The sequence below is a fragment of the Centruroides vittatus genome, unplaced genomic scaffold, assembly GCF_030686945.1.
Source record: "Centruroides vittatus isolate TY-2023 unplaced genomic scaffold, ASM3068694v2 contig_941, whole genome shotgun sequence".
NCBI classification, from domain to species: Eukaryota; Metazoa; Arthropoda; class Arachnida; order Scorpiones; family Buthidae; genus Centruroides; species Centruroides vittatus.
Genome location: NW_027122625.1, coordinates 2335376 through 2351127, shown reverse-complemented (window position 1 = coordinate 2351127; position 15752 = coordinate 2335376). Strand labels below are relative to the sequence as shown.

At 27.4% G+C, this 15752-nt stretch overlaps 1 protein-coding gene across 2 annotated transcripts in view; it reads right to left on the bottom strand.

The window, feature by feature from the left end:
• LOC136984979 (serine/threonine-protein kinase SIK3-like) overlaps positions 1–15496 on the bottom strand; it is a 44908-nt gene extending 29412 nt beyond the window's left edge. Inside the window, exons 1-3 of one of the 2 annotated variants that reach the window (XM_067282138.1) lie at positions 10447–10529; positions 10136–10357; positions 8695–8811 (exon numbers count right to left, since the gene is read on the bottom strand). In XM_067282138.1, the coding sequence (XP_067138239.1) occupies positions 8695–8811; positions 10136–10174 (156 nt within the window). In that variant the 5' untranslated portion in view covers positions 10175–10357; positions 10447–10529. Of the gene's footprint in view, positions 1–8694; positions 8812–10135; positions 10358–10446; positions 10530–14845 lie in introns of those variants that run through there. The other variant, XM_067282137.1, reaches the window with a different exon arrangement.
• Between the last annotated feature and the right edge of the window lie 256 nt (positions 15497–15752).

Here is a 15752-nt window from a genome sequence, read left to right as displayed (position 1 = left end):
TGTATAATTAAATTTGAAACATTTTAAAAAACACTTTTTATTACGATATATATTTTTATAACAACTTTCATAATTTGACAAAGTGCATTGGGTAATTTTCCTGCAGAAATATTTTGTAGTAATCTACTGAATAACTTATTTCAACAAATTTCTTTGGAATATCATTATCAAATGATTGTAAAGCTGCTTTGGATTTTTTTTTCTTTCAAATTTTTGTTTGTTTCAGATCCTTTCAGATTATTAGATCTTTATCAGTTTCACTGCTATTTCTTTTTGTTTATTTATATTAAATTATAACAACTGCATAATATATTGTAAGGAACCAAGTCCGAGCGTTATTTTTATTTTACTTTTATTTTGCTTATTATTCTATTTTTGTTTGGGGCTTATGTTTTGTTAGGACGAAGGTTTCCTCACCATTCACCTTCAGTAGTTAAAACAAGAAGAAATAAAACCCAACTCACCGACGAAAGAAAAGCGCCATAAGACTCACGCACATTTGCGCTCCCCGAGCGGCAAAGAATAGGTCCGCACCAAGAAGAGGGGGGGGGAGAACCCACAAGCACGAAATAAAACTCGCTAAACCTTAAGTAATAAAGACGTCCCGGAAAGAATTGTAAAAACAAATAATGTAAAAGGTTAGTGAGTAAACTGTCGGGAAAAGGGCTGCCAGACGATGAAATACGTTATTGTTAGCATTTAAGTATGTAAATGAGGGGAGTGACCGCATTCAGAATTGTGACGTCACCTCACACTATAAATCCCGAGTCTCAAGTGAAGACGGAGAGGTGAATTCTGATAGCAACGAGCTTGGTGAGCTTCGCAGCAGTAATAGAGAGGTGTCCGATAGGATCTCGAATAGTTCCAAGGTGATTTGAAGTGATTCGAATTTGGATCGACAGTCTGAGAAAGTCTTGAGAGTTGAGGAAATAGGTTCCGAGTATATTGAGGTGACGATTAGGATCTCTAGTTTATAAGAATTATTGTTATAAGTTAAGCTTTTGGTTTTGTCGGATTCCCAAGGGGAATAGAGTTAAGTTAGACATAGATTAGACATAGAATCGAGAATTGTCGGGTTGACTTTGTTGAATTTCTTAGAATAAATTATTGTTTGATTTTTACTAAATATTGTACATAGTTATTGCTAAACGACTAATTAAATCTTTGGTTTTTTTTCTATTGACAAATATTGTCTTTATTTAATTCGGTGCACGCTTAAAGTCCAGGCCTGGCACGCTAACGCGAATCCGAGTAAAGTACCCGGTAGGTTAACGGTTGTTTCCGACACGGTAGAGTCGATAATCGTTGTAAACTAAAATAGTACTTTACAATATATTATTATTTCTGTTTCTGAATCATTCTTTTGTTTTTATAACTTATTTAAAACAGATGTGTTATACAGTATCCAGAAGCAAATTCTCAAATGATACACTTTTTATTCTTGTTTGCAATCCCTTCATTTTTATAACAATTTAATTGGATAATCGATAATATTTCTACTTTTTTTTATTTCTTAATTAATTTCAGTTCAAAATAATTTTACTATTAAATACAAACATTTTAAATCTTTTAAAAATCTATAAATAACATACAAAAATGTACACACTATTTAAATTTCTATACTGAGTGAATTTTTTAAAACGACATTCAAAGAAGCGTTTTCGATTTCATTAGGCAATTATTCCTTTCATAAGGCAGTTTTAAATAATTTGAGTATCATAAAGTTTAAAAAGTTTTATATAAAAGATAAAATAAAACATTTTAAAATAGTAATATAAAACTATTGTATATGTTTTAATAAGCAAATCTTATAACTGTATTCATATTCAACACAAATACTAATGTTAACCACAGAAAACAATTGCTCTAAATCAAAGATCATGATATTTGCTCAAAAACATAGTTTACTTCAAGTAAATAATTCACATTCATTAGTTTATACTCATTTATATATGCCTTTCAAAGAATTGAAGTAATGATAATTGTCTTTATCTTCCATCCTTAATACATACATTATGTATAGGAGAACTTTTCCCAAAGACAGACTTATCACACTGGATTAAACATGCAGCAGAATGACCTTGAGATGCATAGTTTATAGAGCAGTTCTATGTATTTATTACACAATATGTATTTCAGATGTAACAATTCCTTCTTCAGTCTTAATACAGATCCTTTTAAGATTTGCAAGTGTGTATATATATAATTCTTGCAATAAAACTCTACCAAGTAAAACCATTTAAAACAGAACATAAACTTGAATGAAAACATATAAAATTCAATATAAATTCCAATAAAAAAAATTGATAAAATTATAAATTCACAGTATAAGTATACTCCAATAGAATTTACCAAATGGATCAATATGTATGAAAATATCTTTCATACATATCTACATTGCCTTTGGGTGTGTCTCCCTTTGGCTCACAACTCTATGCAAATTTATTTATCTTCTCCCACTATCAGTTAGTTTATCTTCTATCTATTGATTCTAAACAAGTAACCTAATAAACATAACCAAAGATATTTTTTTAAAATCTAAGAGCTCTTTCAATTGGAAAAAATGTCAAATTTCCTCTTTCTAGGTTATATGAAATATAAGAACATGCAATGTCTTTTCCTTCTAACAACCTTGGTTTTTAAAGGAATATGTAATCAAACTAGCATCGTGTACTGTACATTCCAAATTAGTAGGATAGTTGAATAACTAGTCATATTTAAATTCTAAATGTGTTTACAAGAGTTGCATAATAAACTCATTCAACTTTTTCCAAAAACTTGAAATATTTATTAATCACATATGCACATATGCAGTGGAAATTTTTTGATTGTTCAATGATAATCAAAAATAGAATATACTGTGATGTTTTGTCCACAAAATATAACAATTTTCTGACCAAAGTTTATTTTTTTGTTTAACTTATGCACTAAATTGAACCATTATCCATCATTAATTTAAGTTAAATTTTAATTTTAAGTTATTTCCTTTTTAGTTTTTAATAAATTTAGTTTAATAAATAGTTTTTAAATAAACATGTATTACAACTTTAAAATTAGTTAAAAATTGCTGCTTTCTAAAGTTTATAAAAATACCAGCTTTAGCTTTATTGGAAATGTATATTCTTTTACATAATGATTAATTTTTATTGCACTTTTCCGTAGGACTCTATCTGATTTGTTACGTCAGTTTACATTTTATGATGAAAAGCATCATATAGGGTGATTGTAGTGTTACCACCCATCCAGTTTTCACCCGGACAGTCCGGGAATTGACACACTGTCTGGGTGAACTATTAATTTTGACCAGGAATTTTGTAGAAATTGTGGAATTACGATGAAACAAAGTTCTTGCAAATATTGTTATAAATTTACACCATTTGAACAACAAAACCTCACACTCACTGAAACTCATCTGCCATTCTGCCATGTTACTCTGTTTATGCTGATGTGTGATGTGCAACCGGCCTCTCGACCTTTTTTTTTTTGCTTGTATGTTACTCCTATGCAAGTCCCTAGTCTCCGACTGTAACTGATTTAGAACCAGCATGCACGTTATTCTTTGCATTGTAAAATGACATTGCGCATAATGTCAGGAACTTCTGTGCAAACAAACCTGACCTGCCATCCAGGTCAGCGATTTTGTAAAGGTGGTAACACTAGGTGATTGTAATTAAAGTATTGCCATAGAATTATTAATTAAAGTATCCCTATTCAACACTGTCTGGAGAGATACTTAATAGTCTAAATGCAACAAAATATAGTATGGTGCTTTTCTGTGAAAAAAATTAGTACCAAAACTCATCAGTATGATACTTTTGACACTGCAAGCAACAAATATTTTATTTGTACTATACAAAACACATGCTACACAAAGACTTTAGCCATGCAGGGAATGTTACTAAATGTGGTTTCCATTCTGAAGGTGTAAAACCTAAAGGTAATGAACAATATACTCAAAGACAGTTCATAACTGATCCTCCATGTTTCTCACAGGCAGTGTGATACTGTATTTGAAGGTTGCCAAATGTTCAGCATGTCTTTGATAAACCACACTTTTTAAGTGTCTTCACAAACAAAAATCAGACAGATTAAGATCTGGAGAATGAAGTGACTAGGCAATAAGAAGCACATGACTAATCACTCTGTTATCAGTGAAATATTGTTGCAGAAAATATTGTATGAAGCATCCAGTATGTGGAGGTGCTCCATCCTGTATTAAAGTGGTTGACTCAAGGCATTTTCACTGTTACAACTGGAGTTTGACAAAAATGTTTGAGCAACTTTTAGTATCTCTGGGACAATACATCATGCCAATTAGGACTAGCTTCTTCAAAGAACAATTGTTAAAGAACAAATGTGACTGTGAATCAACACCAAACAGTAAATTTAAGCAAGTGCAGGGCAATTTCCCAGAAAACCTTCATGTTTTCCAGCAAATTCCAAAATGCAGCTACCAAAACACAATAATTATATAATCACACCATGAAAATACCACTTTGGATAATGCAGAGAATGCATTATCCAAAGAAGTGCAACAGTTATACTGCAAGTGTTCACTGTTCCACTGAGGTAAAAATGTGCCTCATCACTCACTTCACAGGATCTTTTATGGACATGACACATCCGCTTCCATTCTGGCAAAGAAAGTCAATACAAAGGTTAGTCCATTTTTCTTGTTAGCAGCAGGCAAACTTATATGTATAATGGCTAATCTTATACATATAACGATGCACCAATTCATGGCACCTTCCACACACTGCCTTCAGGTAGTGTACATCCAACTACTATGATACTGAACATACACTACCAGAGCTTGCAACATTATTCATTGGCTGTTCAACAACAGCTGTGGTATAACATTAACAACATGTGAAGTGATAGGTTTGTGCCCTTGACTAGGCTAAACCTTCCAGATGTCTAGTTTCCTTAAATTGAGTGATCATTTGCTTGAGAGCTTGTGGAATCAATGGCCCTTAGTGTAAATTATTATGATAGTAAAATTCTCAAAGTGCAGCTGCAACATTGCTGTTGTTTTTGAATAACAGCTTCAAAAGAAATGTGCATGCTGACAAGCTGCTGGTCATCATAGCCAATAAGAATGGCATTCAACATTCTGACCACTTTCATACCCAGAACTTTTCTGCAACAAGCAAGCTGCAAAGGAAACTGCTTTTATGTTGCTTGACCACCAAAAGTATCATAAGAAATAAGATAAGTACTGTCTTTTGGCATTATGTGTTTAATAATAATATAAACAACAGTTATGCTAGTACTTTCAACACTGTATTAATGTCATCTTCAGGTAAATAAATGTGCATTTTCTTCACCTGAAGTTGACATTAGTACATTGTACTAGCAAAACTGTTGTTGATACTATTATTAAAGTACATAATGAAAATAAATAGTATTTATCTTATTTCATTATATATTTTTGGTGTTTAAGTGTGAATTTATCAGTTTGAACCAAAAGAACCATAATGGTGAGTTTTGGTTCTAATATTGTTACAGAAATATCTTCCACTTCTTGAAATGTTATCATAGCAGACTTATTGGCATGTGGACTGCTAAACATCTCTCTAGACAGCATTGAATAAGGATATTTTAATTACAGTTACATAATATATGGACTGTAAGCTATTCTATGAAAAAGTATGGAGTTATTTTTTACTTTTGTTCAGTATTATCCAAATTATCTTTTAACTGTATAAAATAATCCTTAATAACTTTTTTATAAAAGAAAAACCACAAGCAAAAACAGTTTGTATCAGTAAGAGCAGGGGTAACCAAGCTACAGCCCATGAGGTCAGTTCATCCGGCCCGCTGCCGCACTGTGTCACAAATGAGTTAAAATATAATTAGTTATATGGAAATATCATAGATTGTAGATGAACCTACTATGTAGAAAACATTAAAATAAGTGTAAGTAAAAATGCCAAAATTGGTCAGATTTGAATTTTGCATTTGACAGTAATATAATTTTTAAGAAAATCAGTGAAATAAAAAATTTGACGAGTTTTTATGACTTTGGATATTGGAGTGCTTTTTGTGTAAGTATCTGCAATGAAGTTTCTAAGAAAAGCTATTATGTGCTTACTGCAGCAATTGTGTTTGAGTATTGGTAAATAAATATGTTGGTTTTCTTTATTTTTCATGTATTCAGTATACTATATTGAACAAAATGGTTATGCGTCCTGCACTCATCATTTTCTCAGTTATCTGGCCCACTGTGAAAAAAATTTGGCAACCTGAGTAAGAGAAACAAAGTTCAATTTTAGTTAAGAGAAATTTATATAATTATCAAGAACAGATACATATAATAGACAATATCCAATTAGGATTGCTTGATTATTACAGAACTCTATTACTATTAAATAAAAGATAATCTGTGACAATCACTTGTCATAAATGAAATTGTCAGTTATAAATCCTTTGTTTATACAGTTCTAGAATATTTCATCTCTGATTGTTGCCTGGAGGGGCAATAAACTGGGTGGTGGAGCAGTGAGGTTGTGTATACTGACATGTAGTTTGGAGAGAGAAGCTTTCTTTCTGTGCCATCATGGGAGGAATACGAAGATGATCAGCAATGACGATATCTGTGCAAGGGAAGAACTATGAGAGTGAATGCACTCCATCCTATTGATGAGGCAACTAGGACAAAACAATGATTATGTGGCATGGAGTTTATAGGAAATTCTTCTGTTATTGTGTCTCCTTTCCCCCTTTGTTTGACTGTGTACTGATGGTAGGATTTTTGCACTAGAAAGAAAATTTGTGGGATTAGACTATGTCATTGTTGCAACCAGATGAATCAACTGATTGTAATATCTAAAGATTTGTATTTTATGAATACCCTCTGATTCTGAACTGAACTGAACTGAACAATTATGACCTTCTAAAACAAATTTTCAGTTAATAACAAATATTTTATTTTAATTTTGTCATCTGTAAAATAGTTTTCTGTGATAAAAATGAGTAACTAATTTTAAAATAAAATGAAAGCTTAGAGCACCCTTAGGGATTAAGAAAAGGGCAACCTGATGACAAAGGGAAAGCACATACCCCAATGTACAAGCACCTCTGATTGCGTATCATATTATCTAATATATTTATGATATATTTGTGATATGTATTATATGATAAACTGTGAGTAACCATAAACACTCACAAATTACAGAGAAAAATGATTGATTATAATAATTAAAAAGCTCCATATTCACATATATACAAATAATATTTTCTACAAAATTCATTTATTTCTACAAGCAATATACTTCAATATAATATATGTTAGCATAAAAATAAGCCTGTTACTGTTCTAAGCTTCCACAATTTAATATCTAGAGCATCTGTATGCATGTTTTAATTATTATTTTGAACTAAAATAAATAAGAAAAATTCCTGGTATATCAAAATCTTCAGTGTAATTGCAGATTAGGATACACCATGAATTAAAATACACCAAGAACATGCATGTTGGCATTGTCCTTTATAAAATGTGTGGCAATGGTAATTATGTTGAATCATATATTTTAAGGGATGTTATTCAGTCACTATCAAATAAGGTCAATCTTTATTTGAATATACAGTACTTCTTACTCTGATATGTACTAGTACAAAAAAGGCAACAATAATTAACTAACTTGTTGTTCTTATATACAATATACTTAAAATAAGTACAGATCATCATCAGCTTGCTATTACTATAATGCATGTTGCTGCTGTAGTTATTGCACTACAGGACATCTAGAACACTGATAGCTAAAATCAACAAATAACATATTAAACTGTTTATTAATTAATTTATTTAACTATTTATGATAAATAATAATACTTATACTTTATAATTTATTTAAATAACACAACAAACAACTGTTTTTCAGTGTTAAAAGCTTTTTATAAACACAAAAACATATATGCAAGAACTTTTCACAATATATTATCATCTCTGTCAGGCAAAAATTTCTGTAGATTAAAATATTAAATAAAAAACTTTTTAAATAAAGAGAACACTAGTTTTGCCTGACGAAGATGATTATATATCAGTGAAAGTACTTGCATATGTTTTTATGATTATTATTTATTAATATATAAAATTTTGTTATCTTATAATATTATAATGTTATTTGAAAAATAATATTATCTCTTGTAACATATATATAAATAATAAACTTACAAAAATTAAATTATGAAGTTTATTTTTAAATATGTGCTAACACAATTTAAAAAATATTCTAGTTATTACACTTTACACAATTTTTTCCTGTTGTATCTTACGTTAACTGTAAAAAATATCTAAATAAGAAATAATAATATTTCAAGCAGTAAAAACTACAAAAAAAAAACAAATTTGTTTACAAATCAGATTAATTTAGTAGTAACCTGTATTTAATATTTATGAATAATTAAAAAATAAATCACATTTTGTAAGATACATTGCTGTCATAAAATCCTTTACACCTTCACAACAGGTTTGAATTTTATTTTATTGATGAAAAAATGATTTTGTCTAGACATAAATAAGATTATTTTTGCATTCAACAAATTTAAAATTTCTTACGATAAATTAAATAAATTTTTTTACGATTATTTGTTTCATTTTTTTTAATTACTACTGTAAATCATATTGTTCATGAATATAGTTATACAGACAGTGCTGAATAAATAATCAATCTACAAAGTATATGTACAAACCTGATATAATTGAATAATATGTGGATGATTGAGCAATTTCATAATCTGAACCTCTCTATTCATTCTTTTTAAATTTTCTGTGTCCAATTGTCTTTTATCAACTATTTTTATGGCAACCTGAAATATTGCAACTTGTATTAAAATATAAAATACTAATAAAATCAAAAAGAAAAAAAATAATCAGACAATTCAATAAATTTTATTCTACATTAAAAATATACATAATATTTAGTAACACTGTATTTTATTATATTATATTTTTAAAAAATTATTATTATGAAATTTCTCTGCTCTTTATAAAACATTTTGCATTTTGCTCCAAATGATTTATTTTAATGTTATATAAAATTCAAAGACGGTCGAACAAGTTCTACAACCGTTCAGAAATTTATAGTTTTATTATTACTATATATTTTAAAGCAATATGTTGACTTAAATAAATGTTTAAGGGTATTATGTCATGATATTATGACCTTGTATATCTGCATCCTTCAACATAAAAATCACCTTGACCTAAAGTGTAAATACAGCATGAAGAAAAGTATTTCACCCTGAAGCAAATTTGAAAAATAAGCATTCATAATTCACTCTAAATTCATAAATAACATGTCTCAACTAATTCATAATTTGTATCTGCATAAACTTTATACCTTAATATAATAATTATAAAAAATAATTTTCGAAATTTCCCAATAAAAATATATTTAAAACTTCTAGAAAATGTTTGAATATTAATAAATTTTTTAAATACATTAATTTCAAGTAAAAGCTTAGAATTTATATAATTAAAATCCAATTAAATCAACTTATTAAAAAATATTTATTTATGAAATTAAATTTACATTAATGAAAAACAGTCTACCAAAGATTTTATTAATTACTCATTTATGTTAATAAAATTCAATTTATTACAAGACTCCCACATATTTTTCTGCTAATACGGTTTTGAAATTATCCGTTTGGCATTTATGTTAATATAAATATTTAACCTTGGTTGTAATTAAATGCAACATGATATATGTTATATTAAATCAATAATTCAAACTTTTTGAGAAAAATCTCAAGATTTCAAAATACATTCAATTATTTTATCTTATTTTAAGGAAAATATTCAGAAATTGTTTCTTTGATAAAAAAATAATGACTTGCAGTTTTTTATATATGTAGACCTATATATAAATATGTGTATGGCATTTGATTTAAATACAGTATTTTTTTTAGATATTAAATTATTAACAATTCAGCAAATATTTGCTTGTATGATCGGTTTTATTAATGAAATGACCTAAACCTATTAAGCCAAAATCTATTCATAATGTAATAATTTTTTTAGGCAATATTTTAAAAAAGCATATTTTAATTATTCTGAAAAATACAAAAAAGTTGAATTTATACATTTCCACATAAAATCATCATAGGCTACGTATACATACACACACACCACTGTAATTAAAAAGCAAATCACATTTTCATATTTCATTAAGCAGGTGAAAATATCAGGTAATTTTCATTTTGTATTCTTTTCATTAAGTGGAAATTAGAGATAATTTTAAAAAATCCACATCCACAAATAGATATGGAAAATCCTAGACTTTTTTTTCTTGTGGATACATTTGCTCGGTTTAACCAACACTTTAAACACGTTTGCTATTTCCTGCTATGTCTGCATAATGTAAAAATAACGAGAAATAAATAATCAAGGATAAACTACTTTTTCACAGATTAATAATAATGTATTAGATTATACCTTACATAAGTAAATTCAAAACAAAGTTTAAGTTTATTTGAGATTATAAAAGAGGAATATATGTTAATTCATTAAACATGAAAAACTGATCATTTCTTAGTAGCGTTATATTACAATAAATCTTCAAGACGAAAGGACTTAAAAGGAATGAATATTTTTAATAACTTCTGACTCCATAAGCTTTTCAGAAGTAAAATTTATAAAAATTTGAGTCTAAAAGAGATTTACAATGTAGAATATTCACAATCAAATTGTAGAAATTTACTAGATTTATAATAATTTACATATAGGCTGTATGATCTGTATACAAAATATAGAATTAATGTTAAATGCATTGTATTTGCTATTCTTATGAAAAAGCAATTTCAAAAAGTTTTAAATAAATTGAATAAAAGGATTAGAAATCAAAAAATTTATATATTTGAATCAAATAAATAATTTAAAATGATAAAAATTTAATTCATTGCTTTATACAAATCTTCAGCAAACACACAACTTGAAATTTACATCTTAACCATTTTAAATTAAATTATTATTACGTAATCAAGATAAATTAACCAATCACAAACTTAAGTTTAAATAAACGCAGTAACACGTAATAATAACATAATTCAAATTTCATTTTTTTCCATTTAAATTCGTAAAGTTATATCTATATTACGTTTTGCGCGTAAATCATAAAAGAAGAATTAATAATGCACGTAAATACAGGAAAAAAATTCGAAAATTTTCTTCGATATCAGACGAAAAGAACGTGCGACAGACGAATAGACCCTACCGCATTTCTAATTTAAAAACAGAAACTAAAAAGAAACAGGAAAAACGCGTATAAACTATCAATAAAAAGTTCTTTCTATAATTAAAAAAAAAAATTTAAACCTAAATATAATTACTTTTAATCATCCATTAAATAAAATTAATAATTTAAAAAAATTTTATTCTCCAAATTATCATCATTAATATATATTTTTTATTCTAAATTTTTAATATTTTAATAATAATAATAATAATTAAAATTGCCGAATATTAATTTAAAATATTTCTACTAAAACGTTTCGTGGTTGGCAACGTTACACTGTAAAAACGTGACGACCACGTGAACGGTTTAAAAAATGGAAATATTTAAAAATTGACTTTTTTACTAATAAAAATGACAACAATATCGCGTCTCATTAAGAATGTTATTATGCCGTTTCCACCCACTAGGCTTTTCCGACATTAATTCTTTTTCTATATACATAACATTTTTTTTTTTCTTTCGTTGTTTGAAGTATCAAATTTGGTTTGTTCAATTAACCCATTATTATAAGGCTTTCTACGTACAACGGACTATGCCTGTGTTCTGAGAAATATCTGAAAGATCTATTCATTAGTTGAACAAATGCAATTCCTCTTTAAACAATATGGTATTTTAGTTTTAGACGATGTGAAAAAATTATCGTATTGAATGTAAGCAATGACATCCGGCTTGACTTAGCTTCACAAGAACTGTACAACGTTTCCTTAATTTTATTAATAATCTAAAATATATTCAAACTGTTAAATCTAACACACTGTACAACTTTCTATCACGTTGGCCAATTAATATTGTCGAATCTTTTCGTGTTTATGCGCAATTTTTTCTATTATCTAACTGTTCTTTACTACAATTAAGTGATGCGTTAGAATTCTGTGAAAAATATTCGTTTGTTATGTTAAATTTTAAAAATGGAGATGTAAATTCTATATTTTAAGTGGAAATTAGAAGCTGGAACTTAATAAAACTTTTAAAATTCTAATCTAAATAAAATCTTTGCACACAGGAGTCCTTGATCATAGGTCACAGTTATGATAATTTATTAAATAATTTACTTGGATCTTTTACTACAGACAATTTTTGTTAAATGTTCAAAGTTATATATATATATATATATATAAACTTTAATGCTTCATTTATAATAAGTTTATTAATTTTTCTTGATAAAATCTTAATTTAGAAAAGGATTATACAGGAAAAAAAAATAATATAAACACTACTAAATTTACCATTTAAAATTTATAGGCTACTCTATTAGATGTATGATAATAATTAAATGACTTAGCAAAAACCCATTTTTAATTATCTTTAAAAAATTAATGATAATTAAATGAATTCATATAAAACCATTGAGTCTTGTAACCTATATGATTTAATCTCTTGTCTATTTATATTCTACATTGAGTTATTGATTGAATATTTTAATATTTAATACTAATTTATTTTTTAAATGTAAATTATTATCTTTGATGTATTAACTTAATCTACAGGTTCACAGAACTAATTATAGCTAAATTATTAATTAATTAATATTACGGATGATGATGATTATTATTTTAACAACTAAATATTGAAAATATTAATATTTTAAATGATAATAATCTGTGTAATTAGTTTAATTGAATGATTTTTAAGGATATAATTTACTAAATAATTATTTTTTTAAAAAGTTTTTGAAATTATTTATCAATACTTTTGCCCTTTACAGCTTTTCCTCTTTCATTTTATCTTTTTTTTTTTATTAAATATGGAGTTTGGTATGATTATATAAAAGCTCATATTCAATTTAGAATTTTAGATTTTTTACAGCTTGCACCTTTAGGATAAAAATTATCGTCACATGTCTGTAGCGTGATTAATTATTGTAGAACATGAAACTGTCACGTGATGCGCATTTATCTGAATATTAATTTTAAAACGGTTGCTCTCATTAGTAATATAGTGTGAGGAAAATTGGACTAATATTTTATTACTTCTGAATGCCAAACGAACGAAATAAGAGTTTCTAGATATGTAGAAAATTCTCTTAAGTTAAGGAATGCCACGTGGGTGGTTAGACACGATGCATTCCTGTTTAATATGAGTCAAGTGCAACTGTTCAACGTTAAAAAAAAAATAATAATAAATAAATAATAATGAACATAATTCATTTCAATAAATGCTTTGATTTCGAATTTTACTTCTCTTGTAAAAGTTTTAAAAGAAGTTTTAATTTTTCTATAAACAAGAGACTTAATATATGACCTTCGAAGAGTCACAACTTGCTTACTTTATTTCCTTTGTAAATGAATATCTGAATTTATGTAGATCTGAAACTAAATTACCTTCTTCTAAAAATATCTCACCTTAATAAAACTTAAAATGAAAATCAAATTTTTTAAATAATTTCAGAGTAAATAACAAGAGGATTTTAAATAAGAGAAAAACAAGCAAATAGTATTTCATAATAGTGATGGCATGAGATAATATTAAAATGATGAATTTATGAATTTAAAATGGCGATATTTTAGTCGTTGTATCTATTAATTATACGTCAGTAAAATAAATTTTGTTAATTTTTTTCACTAATCTACATATTCTTCTACGCTAAAGAAGTGCTGCATTTATTAAATTTCTCCTGTAACGTGTAATAAAATTAAATAATAATGTCATAATTATCGAGTTCTTAATTCCCTTAACGAAAAAAAAAATTACCATAAAAAACATAATGAAGATAAACAGATAGAATAGCAGGTGCCATTTTTTTTTATTTCATTCTCTGTAAATGCAATCAATTTAATAGCAGTAGTATGTAGAATATTTTAATAAAGCTGAGTATGTATATTATTAAAAGGCTATTTCATTAAACGAGTAAATTACTTCAGCATTATAGTAAATGATTATCTATATTTTATCATTATAACTCTCTGGATATACAGATACATTAATTCTCGAACTTTGTAAGTATACCTCTCAATAGAGAGATAATAAATGAGTAACAGATTGAACACAGCTTATCTTCTATCCCCATTTTATAAAATAAAAAAAAAAATAAAATTACTAAATTTCTTATTATCACATTATTTTTTTTAATCTTATTATCCCTTAGAAATATAACATCTGGATCAAGGTTCAAGTTGCTAAACAGTTTGTTGCATGTTAAAATTTTTCGCAATAATTTACGAAATAAAATATACACAACACGTTAATTATCAGATGGTCTTTAATACTTTTATTACGGAATTTTTTTCTTCTTAATTTGTCGAAAATCATCCAAAAAAAATCGAATTCGATCAGCTTCAAACTTTTACAAAAAAATCTTTAAATTTTAACCTCTGAAAACTTTTTTAAAACAATTTACAATTGTGATAGTGTCTAAAACACTTATAACAATACTAAACGCGGTTCCATGAACATTTACTCCTGTTATTTACGAAAAATATGGTGAAAATGCACAGAATATACAAGCGCTAACTTACACATCCCTATGTAAGATAATAATAATAATAATAATAAAATGATACACAACCCAATGTAAAAAAACCCCAATGTTACACACCCCAATATAAAAACATCCCAATGTTATACACCCCAATATAAAAAAAACAATAATAATAATAATAACTTACCTTGGACTTAGTTATTAAGTGTGTAGCCAGTCTAACAACAGCAAAATTTCCTTTTCCAATTATTTTTTCCAGTTCGTAGCAACCAATTTTGACAATATCTGTTGCAGCCATACTCTTTCAATTGATACATAATATAATCCATCAAAGCAGGCGAGCATGTGTATATACTGTATATATTATACTTATACTGTATTATATATATATATGTATATATATATATATAATATGTGTATAAGTTACGTTTTACGTATGCCAGTATACGAGCAACTAAAGTAATAACATAATTAAACAGTAGTTAAATCGAACTAATCCATACCGAGTCTAACGTAACTCTGCAACTACTTCTTAATAGCAACACAGTTTCATAAACAACTTTCAGACATTCAGAAACGGTTTCAGATTTCTTCTCTGATACTAAAGCACAGCTGGACAAGACTGGTATGACCTCCAACAACTTTTATTTAATATAATTTTCATTTTTTTTCTTTTTTCCGTAGATTTTTTCAGGTTCGTGGGGTGTTTTTTTTTGTTTTTTACGTGTCCGAAACGTCACACTTTCTTTTTCGCTTTCGTGATTTTTAATTCGCTCGTTCTTGTTCCTAGTGTTAGGACGTCCGTTTCCGTTACTGACGTCGGTGCGGGTTACGTTATCGACCACGTGACCGGCTGAAAAAGTCGAATAACTTAATTACACCTCTGTAATAGATATCGGTGACGTCACACCCGGTTATTACATTTGAAATTTTGAAAGTTCTTTGAAACTTTCATTGTTCGTTTATATTATTAATCTTTGTTTTATTTATTTATTTAAAAATTTTCGAGCGTGTATATAAGAGTGGAAAAACTATCTGTATCAATTAGATGGACTCGCTGAATAACAAAATCCAAGGTTGAACGTCTCGCTGAC